The sequence below is a fragment of the Phyllostomus hastatus genome, unplaced genomic scaffold, assembly GCF_019186645.2.
Source record: "Phyllostomus hastatus isolate PE091 unplaced genomic scaffold, TTU_PhHast_1.1 phas_contig_148, whole genome shotgun sequence".
Classification (NCBI taxonomy): Eukaryota; Metazoa; Chordata; class Mammalia; order Chiroptera; family Phyllostomidae; genus Phyllostomus; species Phyllostomus hastatus.
Window position 1 is genome coordinate 16,846,464 of NW_025333607.1, and position 21,137 is coordinate 16,867,600.

Sequence of the window (21,137 nt, forward strand, 5' to 3'; positions counted from 1 at the left end):
TATACACATATGCATGTATATATATATATGCATCTCTGTAGCTACACACCCATGAGCTAGGGAACACTTGTCAGGTGAGATGCTCCACAAGAAAAGGGTTCCGTGGTCGGGTGAGTTTGGGAAGCACTGACTATGGTATCCCCCTGGTCTAGGACATTCTTAATGTACCGTAGCCTGTGACAGACACTGCAGCCCCCGAGTGAAGAAACCTCTTTAATTTTGGTTAAAACAATATTTCCTAAGCATAGGTAAGTGTGAAAGTTTTGTCTTGTAACATTCCTTTGGGAAGCATCGGTGTACAAATTTTAGTTTGGTCTTTGACTAAGCCAGGTGATCTAACTTTTCAAGGACAGAAATAGACTCAGGGCCCTTCCTTGTCATTGTTACTCAGTATAACAGGAGCCACAAAGCTCTTCAAAAGTTCCAACAGAAAGCAGTGATGACAGAAAGCCCACACTCCTCCTCAAAGTAATAAAGGCACTAAATGGCACTGTACCTGGCACCTGGAATTCCTTTTTCTTCTCCTGCTGCCACCAAGCTATTTTTTTCCAACTGTTTCCAACCCTGCGCTGCACCAGCAGACCCAGTGGGCTCCCCACAGGCTACCTCTTAAGGATTTACTGGCGTCACAGCGCAGAGAGGCCCCACCGTGCACATTTACACAGCAAGATCCACCACTGAAGAGAGACACGTGCCGCCGTGCAGCTTGGTAACAGCCCTTCCGACGCTGTGATTCTCCATCTTCTGGGGTTGCGCTTAGTGCCGATTACGTTGCAGAGGCTGTATTTTCCTGGGACAATGCTGTGTGTGTGTGTGTGTGTGTGAGAGAGAGAGAGAGAGAGAGAGAGAGAGAGAGAGAATGAATGAATCTCGGAGAGTAATACGAGTACTATGTAAGGAAAGCTGATGCCTCAGGCCGGTGATTCTCTGCACACCTGTCCCGTATCCGGGCCTTGGGGTACCCAGAAATGATGGGATGGGCAAGTGTCTGCACTGCCCTTTGCTTTCTTCTTAGTAGTATGTTTTCTTGGCTTTACTGTCATCCTGAGCCTTGTTTTGGAGGGCAGGAGAATGCTGAGGTCATGTTCAGTTTTTATAGCCTCATTTAGTGGGAATGGATCCTTTGGGCCTAGTCTATGCCCATGGCCTAAATTTAGAGTTCTTTTTCTTGCAGGTGGCTTAATTTATATTTGTTGATGGCGCCATGAATGCAAATAACCGCACGGGTGACCTTTCAGAAGCCGTAAGCGCCAAACCAGTTATAGGAGCAACTGAAACTCAGACAGGGATTTAGACATCCTTTCAGCATTTCTACGAATATGCTTTTTCCTGAGGGAGGAGAGTGTTTAACCTTCCAGTAGGTATTTTGGAAACGTGTAGAGAGCTGATCTGGGGCTCAGGACCGGGGGTTCCGACGTCACACCCCCAGCTGAGTGACGCGGCGAAAGCACACCTGGGAATTACAGGACTGCGAGAACGGGGTGTCTGTTCAGCCGTCTTATCACTTTCTTCACGTCCTGGCAGGTCTCCGCCTCTTCCGAAAATGAGAACCTAATTAAGACTGAGTCCTGACCTAATGTGAAGTGATATGGGAAAGAAATAAATTGTTTTCTCATGATCTCAGAGCTCCTGAGAGGGAATTCTGTCCAAGAATCTGTCCAGAATGATGCCTTGGCTGCAGTTAATAATGAAATCAGGTAAATGAAATACCTGATCTTCTAGCAGAGGGTGGCTCTCTCTATGGTTCCAAAATACCTACTGGGTGATGAAACAGCTTCCTGCCTCAAGAAAAAGATACTTTCAGAAATGGTAATGATGAAAGAGACCCCTTGTCTGGGAGCAACAAGGTCGAAGCTACTCAGTCCTAAGATTTTTAATCTATTTGATCAATGGAGCTAATTCCATTAATCTACATATTCAACACTAATAAACCTCTTTCCAAATATAAACATCTCCAATTTTGCATTTTGAAATAAGAAAATGCTTTGCACAATCAGGGAGAAAAAGGAAACATAAAGATGACCGAAACTTTCACTCACGTTTCTCTCGCTCACAATCTGTGAGATTCACAGCCTTTCCATCCTTCTTCTCTCCACCCCACAGGGTGCTCCCCCCACCCACCCGAGTCCCCCCTCACTACTCCAGGGTCAGACCTGACACCGAGCTGGGGCTCCGCCCACCCAACATCCCAGAATCCTCTGGAGGCACTCCTGGGCCACAGAGGGATGCTACACTGTATTCCACTGTCCCCAGTTCTCGGTCGCAGGAAGCCATCTTCACCTTGATGGAAAGGAACCGGGGCTTTGGCTTTCTGACAGGTGGGAGGCCGGTGGCCTCTGTCAGAAGCCTACCTGGTTACCTGACTGGCAGAGTGGCACGTAGACTTTCCCTTTGCTTCCTAACACCTGCCACCCTGGGGCTCTGAGCATCTCCCGTGTGTCCCCCGTCCTCCGCTTCGCCTGCAGGTGATTCAATTAGCTTAAGCATTCCAGCTGTGTTGTGTGACAGCAGGCGTCGCGTCTGTACCAGAATGGATACTCTGGAAATATTTAGTGAATTGGAAAGAGCAGCTGGCCGGGAATGGGAAGACATGCGTTCAAATCTCAGCTGCTCCTGAGGAAGCGCGCTCACCAACTCTGAACGGCAGTCCTGCTGAAGCGGGAAGGCCGATTGCTGCTTCACCTGTGTCACGGAGGTTTTACGAAGAAAAAGAGATAATGAATGTGGAAAGTATAAATCACTATAGGCGTAAGGCATTATCATATTTAACTGATGCGAATGAAGAACTCCAAAGGAGTATGACTGCCGTTTGAATACATCTCACTGTGAAACGACAGGACATTATTTTATGTGAATGTCCAGGACATTTGTGCTTTGGTGATGCCTTCCCAGGGTAGCCCTCAAGCAACCATTTTCTTGTTCTTTTGCCTAAAGTCTGTTTCTCTTCCTGTCCCCAAAGCTCCTCTGCAAAAGTGCTTAAAGCTCCCAAATAAAAGAAAACTTCCGTGATAAAGAAAATGATCTCTCTCCTCAATACCCTTCCCCACCAAAAACGTAATTGTGAGTTACTGAATTGTGTCCATGGAGTACAGAAGTATTCATACTTACGTATAAATATAATGGTTAGAATCTTCCTGTCCCCAAGCACTTTTGGAAGAGGAGCTTTGGGGACAGGGAGAGAAACACGTTATATTTATGCATAAATAAAATATTTTGCCTCCTTATTTAAAATATGATTTTTAGAAAATACTTAGAAATAAGTACAGACCTAGAAGGAGCTGCAGAGCGGTGCCGGAGACCCCACGTTCGCATCACCTGGAGCCCTACAGTGTGTCAGCGGCCGTGACCACCGCACGGTATCCAAACCAAGGAGTTTACACCGGCGTCACTGGCCAGACTGCAGAAGGAACGGTGAAGACCCAAGCAGGAGGAGCGATGGGGAATTAAAGGGGCCTTTCAGCAGGAAAGGTAAAAACCTGGAGTTAGTGGTCTCTTCGAAGCACACTGATCAAGGGGAAGGAGCCGGCCTATGTTCATTAGAAGAGAGAAGACAGAGCTCACACCAAATGTGTAAAAAAAAAGGTAGTTGAGGTTGGGTCCAGAAAAACGTGTTGCTTCAGTTTCTCAGTGGCTGAAAATGCCAGAACCATCATGGTTAGATTTACACTAGAGGTGTTAGCGAAGAGTGGAAGAATGGTTAAGTACGTGAGAATTTGTCTAATTGAATTGATCCACGTTGAGATCTTCTAGCCATAACTAGCCTACTGTCCTAAGGCTGGTGCTCCCAGTGGTGCCCGGCCAACTGTGTGTGGTGTCTGGGCAGCCCGCACCAGGGGCTAACTCCACGGGAGGAGACGGTGGTTCTGCAGGGCATGGAGAAAGGCAGAGATGGCAGGCATGGCCCAGGCCTGAGAGGAGCGAATCCTCGTCCTTTCGGCAGGCGGTGAGCAGAATCCATTTTCCCAAAAGGAACATTTTCTGTTTGTCCACATCCAGGGACCCGATGTCCTTACAACATCAACGAGGATTCCTAAAGCAGCCCGGCGCAAATTATCGCAGTAGATCAGTCACCACCGGAATGCCTGAAAAGCACAAAGACTTTTCAGTAATCCAGTACGACAAAAATAACGTGAGCTCTGTTTTCATTTCCACTGTTTTCTTTAGTCTAGACAGAGTCATTGATTCAAGCAATAAGTCATTGCAAAGTTCTGCGGCTCTCCTTGGAGTCATTCTGCACAAGAGCCACACGAAGAGTTGGAGAAAAGTCTCCTGTCTTTGATACACACTGTAGGAGGTCTTTACATTTTGACCTTGTTTATACTTTCAGGAGCCATGTGCAGACTTGTGGACTTGGTCAATAACATAATCCAATCATCAATAAGAGGCAGACTTCTTGTTTATTAATATACGATTAAAAATGTATATGATAAAAAGGTATCGACTGTAGCCAAGCGTGTGGATGACAAGAACAATTATGTGCACCCAGCACAAGTCAATATTCTGTTTAAAAGTCGCAATACACCCTTTTCCTTTTTTTTACTTCTTTCTTTTTAAAAGAACATGAAGCCCAGCAATGGGACTTGGTATCCTGTGTTTTATGTCTGGGTTCGCTTCTGGAGCTTTGATTCACCGAAGAAACGTCGGCTGCACAGCCACCCTGGGTCTGAGCCCTCAGCAGGCCTTCGTGCAGAAGAACTCCTCCCGGCAAGGGGCTGCGCTGACTGGGCAGGAGGAAATCCCCAAACTGAAACCAAGTGTCTAGATTCAAGTGCATCAGTATTTCACCATCCTCATCTGAAGATCAGTGGTCAGTATGCATGAGCCCTGGACTGTTTTAGCAAAGGCCGTGGTGGATTGTACTCTCCCCACCCTCTCCTCCGATAAACTCATTTCCCAGAGGCTGTGCAAACTGGGGGGTCACCCTGTGACCAGGGAGCTCAGGGACAGGGACCACTCTTATGGGCACCACAGCTGTACCTCGGGCCCCATGACCAGTGCAGCCACCCAGACCAGAAAGCTTTCATAGGGAACGTGCTTACGCTTTCAGAAGCACAGGTACGGGTCTGCATGTGTAATTAATTTCCAACTGGTCTGAAATCCTTAAGCAGAGAACTTTTAAATGTTTGCGCCCAAGAAGATGGTCACTGTTGATATCAGGTATCAGGAGGACTCTACATTTCCTCAAGGTGAAAGGAGGAAGGAGAAAGCCTTTTTTCTTGTATCCATCCCACTCAGCAAACCGTTCTTGCTGACAGATCAGGCAGGCACTGTGCCTTCGCATTGCCCAGGCTCTGCCCCCACAAAACACGGAGCCCCGGGCGGGGGCAGACGGCGGGACGGCCACACTCCCAAATGGACCAGAATGCTCTGCGGGAATAGAGCACTGGGGGCAGGCCCTCTGTAGAGCCCCTCGAAGGGAAGCATTCCTCCTCCGTGCCGGCCTGGACAGAGCCGGAAGGTAGCCATGATTTAGCGGTATGGCTCATCAGGGCCCCGTGTGAAGTGTGAACTGGAGGACTAGAGCTGAGACTCGAGAGTTTGGACATATTCCGCAATTACTATTAAAATCAAGGAAATTATTTTAATCCATCCTGACATGACAGTTGGACACTCCGCGGGAAAAAAAGGATGAAGGAAGAAGAATATTAAGACATCTTCTAAAGCCAATGATGGATAAGAGGTTTCAACATTTATTTAATAAACAGAAAAAAGTGTGGAAGTTAATATCCCCGCTTTGTGTCATTTGTAATTGCTTAGTTTCTGTTTTTGCTAATACTGAAACCATCCCTGTCCATGGGAGAAAGTGAGTCATTCTCAAGTAATGCTTTGTAGCCGAAGGATTGAACGTCCTGCTTCAGTTTGAATGAAGGTGCAGAGAAAGGTGAAGGCCTCACTGGACAAGGTCTGCCTGCCGCCTGCCAGGAGACCTTCCGAAGCAGGGACCTTCCAAGAGCGTTAATAGCCCACGAGGAGCTCACCACACCCCGAACACAGCCCCTACACTCAGAAACCTGATCCTGACCCTGTGCCAATGTTGTGTTCACCTCTGAGCACCAGACTCACGCTCCCACAGCTAACAAAAGACCGATGGACAAAACCAGGATTGTGCTCACGAGGGTGGGCTTAAAGTGAACTGCACCAGCGTGGGAACCCCGGCCCTCCCCTCTCCTTAGCCATGTGATTGATCTGCATGTGTTTCTTTTTTTTTATTTCCACCTGCAGATTAGAGTAATAACTTGCTTTTAAATGCTTTTATTTTTAAGATGACTTGAGAACATATGTAAACTGCTTGTCATACAGTAAGCACTTAATAAATGCTGACTGCAGAAACATGGATTTACAATGAATGATGCTGCCGCTGTTCCCAGATCCGCGTCTTGAGAATAGACGTCCACTTCCTGGACCACTAGCCCTCTCTCGTTGGGAGTCTTGGATGCGTCCTCACCTGGCCTGTGTCCAGGCAGCTCCTTGGTAGACGCTCACGGTGCTTCATCACTGTGTCACATTACAGACTCGGCAGCTGGCCTTATTTGCTTGATTTCCAGATTATTAGGAGAATTTCACCACCTCACCCCTACCCTCAAGCCCTGTAAATAGTCCCTAGCAAAAGACTCTTGCTGGCAGCGAGATACGGCATTCAGGTAGTACCAACCGGAGAGTGACACTTACTTTTGTGGTCAGTAGAGTGTACGGACCCGATAGATAGCCCGGCTGACCTCCCTCACAGGCTTCCCCTACAGTACTGTGCTTCAGATACAGTTCTAGGAAAGGATAAGTATCATTTTCCTGTGCATGCATGTACATGAAAATCTGTTCAAAAATATCGGACTGAACTGCACTCACAGATTCCTAATGCAGAGCGGCAGGTGTCCAGAAGGAGAGGAGCTGCCGTATCTCGGTTTCCTCACCAGTCAAACGGGGCTGGGCGCGCCTCCCTCGCAGGGTTGTGTCAGGATGAACTGGGGGAGTACATACAAAGCAGGGGCTCACGTGCGAGTGCACACTCACAGGGTGAGTGCCCCGCACGTGAGAGGGTTAATGGCAGTGGGGGAGACCAGGACAATGGGGGAAATCATACATGTCATTCCTCTTCCCCATGAAGGTCATTTATGTTCCCCAGTTGCATAGTCCATTTGGTTCCACTTAATAAATTACCATAATACTCCAAAATGTGTTTGTCGTCTGCCCTGGAAATATTTCTTCCGGTTGATTTTCTTTTGCTAAGTCACACTAGTTACAAGGCTCTTTTGCCATTTAGTAGTGTATATACATACCCTCCTTAGCAATGCAGAGAAATGAAAATATTCATGGAGAGATTTTGCAAAGCAGCAAGACCTAGAGCCTATGAGCTGGGATATGCTGCTAATAACTTACTAACTATGGCAAATGAGTTAGTTTTCTTAATAAACATTTATACAGCAGCTTTAAGTTTACAGTAAAACCTGGAAGCAGAAAGTATGGAGAGCTCCCACATGCCCTTCCCCCAACACATGCACAGCCTCCCCCACTGTCGACTTCCTGCCCCATCGAGGTACATCCATGACAACCGGTGGAACTGCGGTGCATTAAAACACATCATTGTCACCCAAAGTCCGAAGTTTACAGCGGGGCTCACTCTTGGTGCTGTACACTCTGTGGGTTCTGTGCAGTGACGTGTACCCACCATTGCAGGGTCAGAGTCATTTCCCTGCCCTGAACCTCCTCTGTGTTCTACCTGTTCCTCCCTGCCCCCCTCCAGTCCCGGGCAACCTCTGAGTCTTATCCTGTCTCCGTGGTTTTGCCTTTTCCTGGATGTCACCGAGTTGGAATCACACAGCCTTTTCTGATTGGTTCCTTGCACTTCCCAATATACATGTAAGGCTCATCCGTGCCTTTTCATAGCTTCAGAGCTCATTTCCTTTTAGCCTTAAATAATGTTCCATTGTCAGAGTTTATTTCACCATTCCTCTACCAAATGACCAACCAGTTGCTTCCAACTTTTAGAAATTATGAATAAAGGTGCTATAAACATTTACGTGCAGGGATTTGTGTGGACATACATTTTCAATTCATGTGAGTAAGTACCATGGAGTACAATTGCTGGGTCGTATGTAAGAGTGTGCTTGGTTTTGAACATAGTTTTTCTCATATGTTCCTTATACATAATCTATTAGATTTATACCCAAGTATGTTTTCTTTTAGGGTGCTGATGTGAATATTGGGTTAGCCAAAAAGTCTGTATGTTTTTTTCCATAAAATAAAAGACACATTTTTCATTTTCACCAATAACTTGATTGATTCTGATATTTTGAGTATATTGGCTGTCTTCTACATGGTATAAAGCTGATTGTTCTCAGTTAATGTCTTGACTTGATTGCTATCAACTTCAACTGGTCCATCCAACTGTGGAGCATCCTCCAGTGAGAAATCTCCAGCACAAAACTTCGCAAACGACTTTTGACATGTTCAATCAGTCACAGCACCTTCTCCATATACAGCACAAACCTTTTTTTGTATTGTTTCTTGATATAATGAAGCATAATATGCTGAAAATGTTGTGTATTTTTTCATCTTCAGTATTAAAATGACTACACAAAAATTTACCAATTTTGATACATTCTTTAAATGCACACTGATATGACAGCTGCCACAAATACAATCTCACAAAATTGTTTTGAATGAAGTTAAAGACAGCTAAGCACTACTACAGCCATCTTATGGGAAAAAACAAATAAACTTTTTGGCCAACCCAATAGTAATGTATTTTTAATTAAAAAAACTTTTGTTCACTATTGGTATATAGAAAAGCAATTGGCATTTGTATATGATCCTTATACCCTGCAACCTTGCTATAGTTGCTTATTAATTCCAGGAGTTTTTGTTGTTGTTGTTGTTGTTGTCAGTTCTTTCAGATTTTCTACATAAACGATCATGTTCTCTGTGAATAAAGACAATTTTATTTTATCCTTCCCAATCAGTATACCTTTTTTTTCTTGTCTTATTGCATTGACTAGGCCTTCTGGTATCATGTTGAGAAACAGTGGCAAGAGAGAACATCCCTGCCTTGTTCCTGATCTTAATGGGGAAGCTTTTAATTTCTCACTGTTATGTATGCTGTTAGCCATAGGATTTTTGTAGATGTTCTTAAGTTGAAGAAGTTCTCCTCTATTCCTAGTTTGCTGAGAATTTTGTCATGAATTGGTGCTAGATTTTGCCCAAATGCTGTTTCTGCATCAATTGATATGATGATGTGTTTTTCTTCTTTAGCTTGTTGATGTGATGGATTATATTAATTGATTTTTTTAATGTTAAACCAGCCTTGTGTAACAGGGATAAATCCTCCTTAGTCATAGTATATAAATCCTTGTATACATTGTTGAACGAGATTTGCAAATATTTCGTTGCATTTGTGTTAATGAGAAATGTTAGTTTATAGTTTTCTTATAATGTTTTAAACACAATAATGCAGCTGATTAATCTTTCCATTATATAATATCAAACAACTGTTTTTACTCTAATCCACATTAGATTGAATTACTGTTTTAAACCTGAATAGTTAAACAAAAACAACAATCCTTGTGTAGTGGAAGGAGGGAGAAATTTGTTCTGTGATACCTAAATCATCTAGGATTCCAATGAATAGCGGAGACCTGCCTTCGGTGAGGTCAAAGCAGCACACCGGTGGTATCGGCAAACATCTGGAAACAAGACATAAAACTAGATGATTATTTAGGCTCATGCATATTTCTGTGTCATTGTGCGTGTGTACGTTCGCACAACACTGCATATTAGTTTCAAGTATTTTAGAAAAAATAGATGGCACGAACTACTCTCATTTAATTTTTTCCTCTAAACACCTTCTCTGGTGATCAAAAAAGCTGCAAAACAGTGGCAGGAGCCCCTACTAGCTCTAGTGTCTTTGGTCACTGTGATTTCTGATAAGAATTATTCTCTTTTTCTTTGCTTGTGTGTGTGTAAGACTTGTGTTTCCTTTTGTAGTACACCTGTACTTTGAAAATCTGAGCCTAATTATTCCCAAAGAATTCCACAACAAGACTGAGTATGAGCAGAAATAAGAGCTGATTTTTAACAATGTGCTGATGGTAAGCAAGTCTCTTGGTTTGAGTTCCGTGTGCTTCGTAGTCACCCTGGCTTGATGACCAGAGTGTAAATGTACAGTTTTCTGTAAAAAAAAAAATAGCCTGAGTGAGTGGATGGAACCAGACTCAATGAGAACCCAGTTTCCTTTGGATTTCAGTGTGACATTGTGGTTACAGACGACTGGAATCCGGGGGGATCAGACACATGAGGTGGCGTTTAGGGAGGGTTGGCTGCAGTGCAGGGCTGTGGACATGAGTCAGTGGCCTCTGCACAGCTGACATGATGCCTGGAGAAGAAAACGTCTTCTGGAATGTCTCCTGAAGTCTCTGACACCATCACTGCATGCCAGAGTGGCAAAATCTTCGCTCTCTTTATTCAAAACTATTACATCCATCAACAAGTGAAGCCTGAAGACATAAAGAGGAATCCATCTAATAAAAAGTTTTCTCTATTAAGTCGTTAAGCAAATTAGCAGAACATGGAGGACAATACTGTGTTCCTAAATAGAGAGGTGAATCGCCATGGCTCCTTTCTCTGAGTAACTTTTTATTTTATCTTATACAATGTTAGTCTCTTGTAGTAATTTTTAAACGCATGTAAGCAGGGAGGCCAGCTCCTTCAAGTATTCCAAAATCTTCAAGAGCATCAGGCTGGTACAGGTCAACCTGGTGCCAGGGCCTGAAGGACACAGGAAGTCGAGCATCTTTAGTCTCTATGGTTCTCCTATCGGCCTCTCACCTACTTCCTTTAAGGCAGAAGGGGGAGGAAGAGATGAAAGCTCACAGGAAGGGATGCTCCAACACCATGCAGCTGCTAATGCATATGGATGTGCCATGCAAATGTCCCCAGCAAGAACCACATTGTTCGGTTTAAACCTGCCACCAGATTCAGCCATAAAAGAGTTTCCAAATCAAACTGCTGACTCCTCCCCTCCATTCTTATAAAAACATACATCTTACCAGACCGAGTAAATCAAAAGAGCCAGCTGGAGTTCCCAAGTCTTGTATTTCTCTGCATATCAGGTGTGTGTGGCAGTTTTTCAGACTAATTTATGAGTTGAAATAAGTAGTAGTTGTCCAGTGAAATGCAAACACAGCCGTGCAGGCAGCGCCTGTGCTAACTGTCCAGAGGCCTTCCCGTTGCACAGGGACCTTGTAATTCACCGGCTGATTGGATTTTTCTCCTGAGCAAAGATGTGAGTTGATTATATCTTTACCAGAATATAAACAAGCCTGGGAGAACTCAGAAATACTGAGGAATAGAGCACTGTTCTCTTGTTTTTGTCTTTTCTGTTCCTTTAGTGTTAAATTTGGCAGATGTGACGAGAAGTGGATAGGAAACACAGATCCAAGAGGACCAAAAAAGGGAGACTAAGAATCAGGGAAAAAGTGGGAGGAATTTGGGGAGCAATCTCGTCGCATTACATCTCCCAAAGCACTGACAAAGAACACACAGCTGTGAATTTACTGCGACTAGACCTAGCCTCGTGCTGGGACTGTGCGTTTATCGGGAAGTTCTGTATTGGGGAATGAAAAATGTCAGACAAGGAACTCCCACTATCACCTGGAGGGGACGTTAAACGGCAGCTCGGGAGTGATTCACTCCAACTTTTTTATGGCTGAGAGAAGGAATGCCACTTTGGTATTTTTTATAGGGATGTCTGCTCAGGCTGAGCACTTGGAAGAGGGAAGCAGTTGAGATCAGAGGCGAAAGGAGAAAGGAGGAGAAAATCCGCCTGTGTGGGGATTAATGTGCGTGTGTGCTCTGCAGGGAAGCAGGCTGGGCACTCTCTCTGAAGGTACCACTGCCCGTGCAAGGGCAGCAGTCTAGAACGAAAGGCCTTAGGGTGGACTTGCCTGGCGGAGGCTGCTGCCTACTGTGCTGCGAGCATCTCCCCCCTGCAGCCCGGACTTGACTGCTCTGGCTAGAAGATCGCCCTGAATAGCGTGGACTCCTGGGCAAAGGCCTAGCATCCTGAAAACAGCCACTGGGTACCCCTGCCTGCGCCTGACACCTGTGTGTTCCGAGCAGGAGATGCCTATTGCTCTTTCTCCGACCTGGGGCCCTGGACTTGGTGGTTCAGCCTCAGAGGGCGGCGGGTAGAGGCCAGAAGGTTGGGAAGAGGGAGGCCAGCTGCTCCTTCGGCCTCTCTTTCCACCAGCATTCTTGGCCGCTGCTTCTGTTCATTCACAGAGAATGCAGTCCCTTCCAAGAGCCCAGGCTCCGGCTCCAGCTCAGGCCCAGGCATGTTGGATAGAAGTGGCTTTAGCTTTAGGGGTCTTCCCTCCCACTCTCCCACTTCCTCCTCCCAGAGTCAAGTCTCATGAAAAGGAGATAAACCTGCTCTGGGAGCTGGTCACTTACCCTTTTTCTTTGTGTGGAAGTGAGACAAGAAAAACGCTCACAGAAAGCGTGAACGGTTGCAGCGTGCACCCCGCCGGCCCCTGGACGCAGGCACTTGCTCGCAGGCATCTGGTGGCGCCCCGCCTCCACACGGCTCGTCTGCATATTTCGAGAGGGGGGCTGGGCGGCTGCCTCTTCGCGGGGTCAATGTGTTAATTAAAAGTTGGTCCGAGTTGGTCAGCACGCATTCCCAGATGTGCTTAACAGCATGCAATTAACACATAAGGCAAATCTTTTTGAAGATGCCAGAACTACCCCTCCAAAAGAAACTCCACCCCGCTCCCGCCCTTAACATGAAATAGCAACGGTGAATACGGGAAAAGTCATTAAAAGACGTAATTAAATGTGGGTCACTGTTCTGGAAGGGGGGGTGTGCTGGGGAAAAAAATCCCAAAATCTATAGATTTCAAAAATAAATGGCAAATTGATTTCTTTCGGGAGGGCGTGCAGGCAGCAGATCCCTCTCCCCGCGTTCCCACCCCATGTATATTAAACAGCCGGCGGGCGGCCGCCGCGCCGCGTGGTGACCCGGCGAGCGCGGGGAGCCCGGGTCCGCGTGCGCCGCCGCCGCCGCCGCCCGCCGGCATCGCGCGGGGCCTGCGGCGGCCAGATTGGTTTTCCATCCAGGGATGATTACCGCACGCCCACGTGCCCGGGGTCCTTCACATTCTCAGAAAGTGCACGTGAAGTGCGTGCGTGCGTGTGTGTGTGCGCGCGCGTGGGTGTGTGTGTGGTGACAGAGCCATTCCAGATAAAATGCATTTACATGAAAAGTAAAAGTGCTGATGGAGACACTCCTGGCATCACCGCCCCCAGCGGAGAAGCCGGCCCCCATTGCGCTCGCCGGGATGCCCCTGCCCGCGAGCGCCTGCCCGCACTTCCCTACCCGGGTGGGCCCTTGCCCCCATCCTCAGGCCTCCACGAGTCAGTTTGCCCCCGTTTGTCTTTTGATTAGGTTTGATTCATTTCATTTTTTTTGCCTCCTTCCAGAGCCAACCAAAGACCCCATCTGTTCTTCCTTGTATTCTGTATGGCCCTCTTTACACGCGCTCACGCAGGCACACACTCGTGAACACACCACTCTGCAACGTCCTCGCTTCCCAGGGCTCGCGGAAGCCAGACAGGGCTTGGTGCCCAGCGGGGCCCCTTGATGCCACCCTGAGCCGCTGAGTCAACTTCCCGGTTATCACCCCAGACTTGCATCTCTGGATTCGGGGCGGCGTGTGATTCCATCACCGGTGCCTCCCGAAAGGGGGCCGGGGGACGCCTTTCTAACCCATTAGTCGTCTGTGTCCTATCTGCAGGGCGGGCCCTATGGATGACGCCTAATGAAGCAAATAATGGATCGGCAGTGTCTTGGCTATTCATCTGGTCCCTCTAGAACCCTGGGTGCTACGGAGAGATGTGTAGTGATGGATGCGGGGGGGGGGGGAGAGAGAAGGAAGGGCGGGGTGGGGGCAGGCAGAGAGGGGTCGGCTGCAGACCCTTCGAAATGCGTCAGCTTGGCGAGTGTCAGCCTGGCGAAGGCAGTCCGAGCCGTGATTCAAGCGCGAGCAGCGTCATTGTTAACTGGTGTCCAACGGCGGCCCCCGCCCCCACTCCGCCTCCCCGCCGCTCCCTTCTTCCTTCCCTTTTGTAGGGTACAGAAGGTGAATAATGAAACCATTTTGCTAATAGTTTATGAGCCATGAGATTGGAAATGTGTATGGATGGACCGGAGCGCCAGACTAAAATCATTTGAAAGGCGCGTGAGGCTTGGCAGAGAGAGAAGCCCGCCGTGTCCTCTCCCCCCAGCCCGGAGCCGAACAGAGCGGAGTGGGACCAGGGAGGTGGCCGCGCACCTCTCCGCTCCATCCGCTCCATCCGAGGGCAGCGGCTCGGCCCGTTCGCCCGCCAGCCCCTCACCCACCTCGTCTCCCCGAGTGTCTGGAGCGCGAGGGAGATAAATTGGGGCGATGGCGAGATAGCGCGAGCCGGAGATAATCGTTATCACTGGGATTTTTCTCCCAGTGATGGGATCTAGAAAGATCTATCACTCTGGGCAGCCTTCCCGAGGCAGCAAACAATAGACGTGAACTTTGCGCAAAGACGCCCACGGGGACGCGGTGCAACTGCAGTTTCTGTCCCCATCGGGCCGTTCCCTTCGTAACGACACCCAGAACCTTGGAGAACCCCCGCAAGCCTGCGTCTGACCTCCACGCTAGGCGCGCCCGGAGGTTCCCACCCCGCTTTCTCCCCGGGCGACCACACTTTCCAAGTCTAGGCTCCAGGGGCGGGAAGAGGGGAACCTGAGGGATTTGGGGGGAAGTGTGGGAGGCGTGGAAAGTGAGGTCCTCTCCTGGACCCTCTCTTCCCAGCCCACAAAGGGGCCGCAAAGCCCGGGGAAATCCTAGGAATGAGCCCGAAACAGCGGCCCACGCCAATGGCCCTCGAGAGACCGCCCCGATTCTGGCCTAGCGCGTGGGAGAGGGCGGGGGCGGGCTGGGCTGGAGGGCGGCTGGCTCTGGGCCGGGCGTCGCGGCCGGGACAGCAGCTGGAGAGGGAAGGCCCGGACAGGTACGTAGCCAGGGGAGCGCCGGGCAGGAGGGGTGCCCCGGCACTCCCGCGCTCCACCTGTCCTGCTCTGTCTGCCAGCGCCCTGCAGCTCGCTGTGCTCCAGGTGTCGGGCCGCCCCGCAGGGTCCAGGCCCCTGGGGAAGGGAGGGAAGGGCCGCTGCTGGACAGTCCCAGAGCCTGGTGCGCCGGCTTTGCTGGCCGGCCGGTGGGGGGGGCGGGGGGGGGGGCTGCTCGCATCCGCCGGGGTGGAGCACAGCCAGCAGGGAGCGTCCGGGCGCTGCTGTCACTTCCGGAGCACCTTCGCCTTTTTCTCTCCTGCCAAACTCACCTGGATTCTGGGGACAACAAAATAGAACTTTTCTGTGTCGGGGGAGGTAGCTGATGGAAAGTGGTGTTACCAGAAGCGCAGATGCGGGGCGACGCCCCCACCCCACCTGCCTCAGGGACCCTCTTTGATTTTCTCCCCAGATGGGGGGAAGGTGAGGTGTTTGACACTCCCGTGTTTTAAAGGACACCGCGCCGGCGTCGGGCCGGGGTAGGCAGTGGTTCTCCGGCTCCTCCCCCACCCCAACTGGAGACTGCCTCTAGACCCCCGGGGCGGGCTTGGCCCCCACGCCCAGGCCTTGCGTGGAGAACGGAGTCCTTGAGGAACGCAGTGCAACCTCCTCACCTGCGGTTCCTTACTTTCTCCAACTCCCGCACCACACTCTGACTACCCACCCTACTGACTCCCATTGCAGTGAGACAAGCAGAGTAAATTTAGCGCACCATCCTCCGGAAGTGGGGGTTGGGGGTGGCCAGCGAGAGTCTCTGGTCCTGGGAGTGGCCGCCCGGGTGGGGGTGGGGGCATTTTTCAGAAAACGCCCAGAATGATATGAAAACCGAGCTAACCCAATTCCCACTGAGGCCCTGGCCCGAGGCAAGGGGGTGGGGGGTGGCCAGCGAGTGCAGGTTCGGGACCGGGTAGATGAGACGCCTTCCTGTCGGCCAGCAGGTGTGAGCAGGGCCTGGGCCCCAGGGCGCTAGCGAGGGGGACGCAGGGTGCCATCTGCTGCATGCACTTGGCTTTCCAGAGCGCTCGAGGTAAGCGAGGATTTAACCCTGGCCTGTGCCTCGGCTCCCGCGGCCGGGTTGGGGCAGAAGGCTCGAACACAGTTGCTGAGCGCGTCCTTGGCTAGCCCGGGAGGGAGGGCTGCCGTCGCCGCTGGGGAAGAAAACCTGCTCCGAATGGCAGCTCCGCTGCGCCTCCTGCCTGCCCCCACCCCCCATTCGCACGTCACTCCCGAACTCGGGATTGACGTGGGAAACTCGGGATTACCTAAATTCCCGCCCCGGACTTGGAAGGAAATCCCAAATTCTGGCAGTTTCCCACTTTCCCTCGGTCGTTCCCGGAATCCCAGGGGAAACCCGGCCGGCTCCGCGTGCCCCTCCACCTCCCTGCGCCCGCAGCCAAGCCGAGGAACTCAGTTTCCCCGGCCTTTGCCCTTCCTGGCTGCCTGCCGCCGGCAGTGTCCAGGTGGGGGAGGAGCAAAGGGGGGCTGATGGGGAGGGTCCAAGTGCGAGGTGCCCCCCCTTGCAAAAATGTAACAAAAGTACTGTAAATTACAATACAGTTAAATCCCACCCTCCTCTCCGAATCTGTCGCTCCCCGAATCCTGCTTGGAGATGCCGGAGGGGAGGTTGGGTGGAACCCGGAAAGGGCATCCAGCGCAAAATGACGCCCTCTCCTCCCACTTGCGACTTAATTCAGTCTAAAAGTTCGCTATTTACAGGCTGCACCGGCCACCGCGGTCCCCGCGCCCGCTTCCCAGGGCGAAGTGAGAAGGGTCCCCACGGCGCCTGGCGGCGTGTCTGGACGCTGCCCGGGGTTCATTTAAAGAGCCCACACACCGCAGGCAGCCGGAGAAGGTCGTGGGAAGCCCCGAAAGCGCCCACCCGCAGCAGCGGAGAGAGCGGCTCTGCGGTCCGACCATGTGAGTGCGCACTTGACCCCGCTCGGCCCCTGCGCCGGGGCTGGTGGACGCGGGGGGAGGCGCCGCCACTCCACCGGCGTGCCCGCCCTCCGTGTCTTGCTGGGACCCCCGCCTCCTCCCCTCTAACGACGGACGCCCAGCTCCTTTCTTCTCCCTCCCTCTTCCACGTCTCCCTTTGCGCGTTCTCTCTTTCAGTGTTTCTGACTCTCCCCTGCTCCATCCGAACTTCCAGCTGAGTTTGCCTCTGTGCGCAAACACGACTGGACTGGCCTTTACGTGGGAGGCGGGCTGGGCTGGGCTGCGCCTGTGGGTTTCACAAAGCAGAAAACTGCGCGGGGCTTAGGGTGGAGGAGGCGCGGGATGCAGGGCGCCTGGAGCGGGACCCCGAGCTGAGCTGAGGGAGGGGTCTGGCGCCTGTGGATAGAGACCCTGCTTTCCCCACCCCCAGCACCCACTGCGGGTCGGGGAGGCAGTGCTCCGGAAGCCTCACCTTTTGAGACCGTCCCTCTGTGAGGCAGGGGCAGTTGTCTTCCTCAGGACCTCAGCACCCCCCGGGGTGGAAAGGAGAGGAGGCGGGCACTGGCTGAGGCGAGCCGAGAAACAAGGTCAAGGTCAGGTTCCTAAATTCCAGGTAGAAAAGGGTGGGCGCTGCGACGCCTTTTCCCCTGCAGAGGCTTCCGACAGCACTTGTTTGCAGAGGTGGCAAAGGCGCAAGTGTATCTAGTTGGTCTGTGATCCCTGGGCCTTGACCTTGGCCTCTTTTTTCTAAATGGCAGAGCCTTAAATGACACTTCTGTGTTTTGAAACTGAGGCCTCGAAGGGGCGGGGAGCAGGGCCAGCTCGAGCCATCGCCGAACTCAAGAAGAGAAGCGCTAAGGTGCGGGGTCCGCGGCGCAGGGAAGCCTGTGTGCGCCCTGCAGTGGTCAGGCGGGTTTATCTGCGGCCGCGGGCCTGAGACTCCGCAGGGTGGGTCACACCACCCTTCCCCCCCAGAGCCAGGGCAGGGTATCGGGGGAGGGACCGGGGAAGGTCGTGATTGAAAATACCCCGAGGCTTCGAAGCATTTGGGGGGAGATCAGAGCCCCAGTGCGGACGTGAGGAGCAGTTAGGACTCCCCGAGGAGAGAACTGAGGCCTCGCCTCTGACGTGTGTGCACGGCCCCGGGTCACCCCCAGATTTCTCCTCTCACAGTGGATATCGCAGTTGGAATCCCCCTGTGGCCGCATCCCCAAAGCACTCAGTCTGCCCCTGCGGAGGGGCCTGTTTCCATCCCGAGTCCGCGAGGCGCGCCTGGGCTCACACTGCAGGGACAGGCTGGTTCAGGAGGGCGGATGGGGCGCTCCTCCCTGGCCTAGAGCTGTCCGGATCCTCAGCCCAGCCTGCCCTAAACAGCTTTGGAAAACTCAGCCGCCACGTTCCAAGGAGAAGCTACTGTTCCTGGGCTGCAGGAGGGGCCAGGAGCCCATGTTCAAGGTGGTACAACTTTACAGCCCGGAGCTGGCGGCAGGAATCGCCGGTGCCGGGGCTTCCCCACCGGAACTGCGGGTGTTCGCGTCTCTCTCCCCGCCCCCACGCCCGACAGTGAACGCCTCGCAGCTCTCTTGTCTCTGGCTTGTCTGGGCATCTAAATCTTTCCAGAAATCCTGGGAGGAAGAAGCGGAAGGAAGGAGAAGTTAACAACAACAACAACAAAAAGATGGGAGCTAAGAGGAAATGCGAGAAAACTTGTGCTAAGAGGAAAGGTTTGGTTAAAAAAGAATGACCTCTAGCTGACCGGTTTTCCTCCGCTTCTGCCTTGAGGAGAACAGGATGTTTCCAGAGAGCCGTGGAGTAAGCTCAGACACACCCCTCCCCAAGTTCTCTGGCCTAGGGGGCGGGGGCGGGGGCGGGGGGGGGGTGGGGGGGCAGTGGATGCCTGTCCCCTGCACATGGACTACCTTGCACTTCTCAGGTTCCCCAGCTCCTGACCCTCAGCTGTGTGGAAATACCCTGCCCCAGTGTCCTAAAACACGCGTCCCTCAGGAGCTGGCCAGAGCCCTAGAAGGCTGGCGAGGCCTCTCTGCAGCCCCTGAGACTCTGTCTGGACCGGAATAGGGGGCTGGAAAGTGGGCACGGTGAGCTAGGCTTGGCTCTATGGTGTGAGGGGCGTGCTCATTGACATCGCCCTGGTTTTAGGCATCTTCCTGCCTCTGCCGGTCTTAGAGCTTGGGAGCTCCCCTGGCTCAGGGAAGCAAGGTGCACGTGAGCTCCGTCCTCGCTCCCCGTGCTGCTGCGCTGCCTGACCCTTCCAGCCCCTTCTCTCCTGGCTGCAGAATCTTCCCTGACCCCGCCCTGTTGCGTAGCTGCAGGCAGGGCCTGGAAAGGAGGACCCTGCCCTCTCCTCCTCAGTGTGAGTACAGAGACGTCCCACCACCCAGACAACACCAGAGAGTTCACTTTGTGTGCATGGGAAGACGTGAGGGCGGGGGGGTGCACCTCTGCACCCCCCTAGGAACTAGTGAAGGGAAGAAGGAATTCCACTCTCTCCGAAATTGCTTCTGTTGTCAAGGGACTCTGGGTAGTGGCGGGACAGGGACTGTCCTTGTACAGACTCTTCAGGTGTGCGACCTCTGTGCCCCAAGAAGGGGCAACGAGAGGGAAACGATGCAGGGGAGCTGGCAGCAGGGGCTGCCGGGGCCGCCTGTGGGGAGTGGGCCTCGTTCTGGCGAGATGGCCTGGGGTTATGGTTGGAGACTCGGGTCACCCTTTTACGAGTACTCAGAGCATAAACACAGGACAGTCCCCGAGTTGTGCTTTTCCTGGTGCCAGGAGCTGCCGAGTCACCAGGGGTGGGATGACCGGCTCGGTGGGTCCACGCGAGGAGAGCTGTAGGAGCCGGTCCGTCTTCCTCAGCCGCACCTCCAAGCCCTTGGCCACCATCCTGTCCCCTGCACAGTGTGGCGGGCCATCTGGGGACTGAAAATGGCCTGAGGGGCGACTCTAGCCACCCCTCCCACCTCCCCAGCGGGAGCTTTGACTTTGGAAACAAGTGGTCCTGCCGGACGTGTGTGCGTGGGAAGGGCAATGGCCGCTTCCCCCAGAGATGGAGCAGTTTCTGCCCAGAGCCCCGCAGTCTTCCTGGGGCCGGCAGCACCCGCCACGCCACACGGTCATTCCCACCCCGTGTGTTCTCATAGAGCCGCTCTCACTGAGACGTGGGAGCTCGGAGGGGCCGAGCGCGGTCTCCTCGCAGGAGTTTCTTGCGGGACTGAATGAATGGACACCTGTGTGGGCAAAGGGCAGGGACCTGAAGGGCAAGTGGCGGCCGTGAGGGAGGACCCACGGGAGAGCAGAGTGACTTTGTTAGACAAGGAACCACCCCGTTTTCCTCTTGGGTCTCGTCGGTGTGACTCCACTTTCCCCTGAAGGGAAGGACAGAGTTCTCCGCTTATGTGACTGTTTTGGCCACATGTTCCGATGTCTGCTCTGGCCGAGTGTTTTCCAGATTTGCCCATCGAACACACATGCCGCCTGCTAAGTCTTCTGGGCGCCCCTCTACGCGACTTGACTTTGACATAAAATACTGCGTAAGCATTCATTTTCCTCAAGCTCTTGGTCACCTTCAACAGGCTGGTTCCAGTCTCCGTATTTCTCAAATTTCCTTATCATAACAGTACAAGAACCACACAGGTTTAGCTTCTCTAAGACAGGGTTACTTGGACTACAATTCTCCAGGCAGTTCTGGCTAAAACCACATTTGCTTTTACCTAAGCGAGACACATACTTGAGATTAAAGTGAGGGCCATTCTATAAAATCTGAATTATTCAAATATTTGCTTTTTTGTTCTACCTGTTTAGAATAAACCTGGTTATATTATCGTGTAAACAGACATGTCATAAAAGATAAACATGACTTTTTATGCAGAAATTTTCCTTGAGATATAAAAAAGTAAGCTCAGGAAGGTAACCTCATTTCAGGAAACTGAACATTTGAAATTCATTGTCAACTAGACTTACGTTGAAAACTTCCCGTTAATTTCGGCATGCTTTTTTGACAGTTTTGTCCTCTGAATCTGCCACCAACTGCTTAGCAGGTATGTAATCAAGTAAGATATCTCCCAAATTAAAAAAAATAATTCAGTATTTC

The 21,137-nt window shown here is 51.5% G+C and overlaps 1 protein-coding gene across 2 annotated transcripts in view; it reads left to right on the top strand.

The window, feature by feature from the left end:
• Nucleotides 1-14,973: 14,973 nt before the first annotated feature.
• The window catches only part of ESRRG (estrogen related receptor gamma), a 508,248-nt gene continuing 502,084 nt past the window's right edge, over nt 14,974-21,137 (top strand). For both annotated transcript variants that reach the window (XM_045861556.1, XM_045861545.1), the window contains exons 1-2: nt 14,974-15,039; nt 16,811-17,011. Coding sequence is in view for 1 of the 2 variants with exons in the window: in XM_045861545.1 (XP_045717501.1) it covers nt 17,010-17,011 (2 nt within the window). In the remaining variant the exon portion in view is untranslated. The remainder of the gene's footprint in view (nt 15,040-16,810; nt 17,012-21,137) is intronic.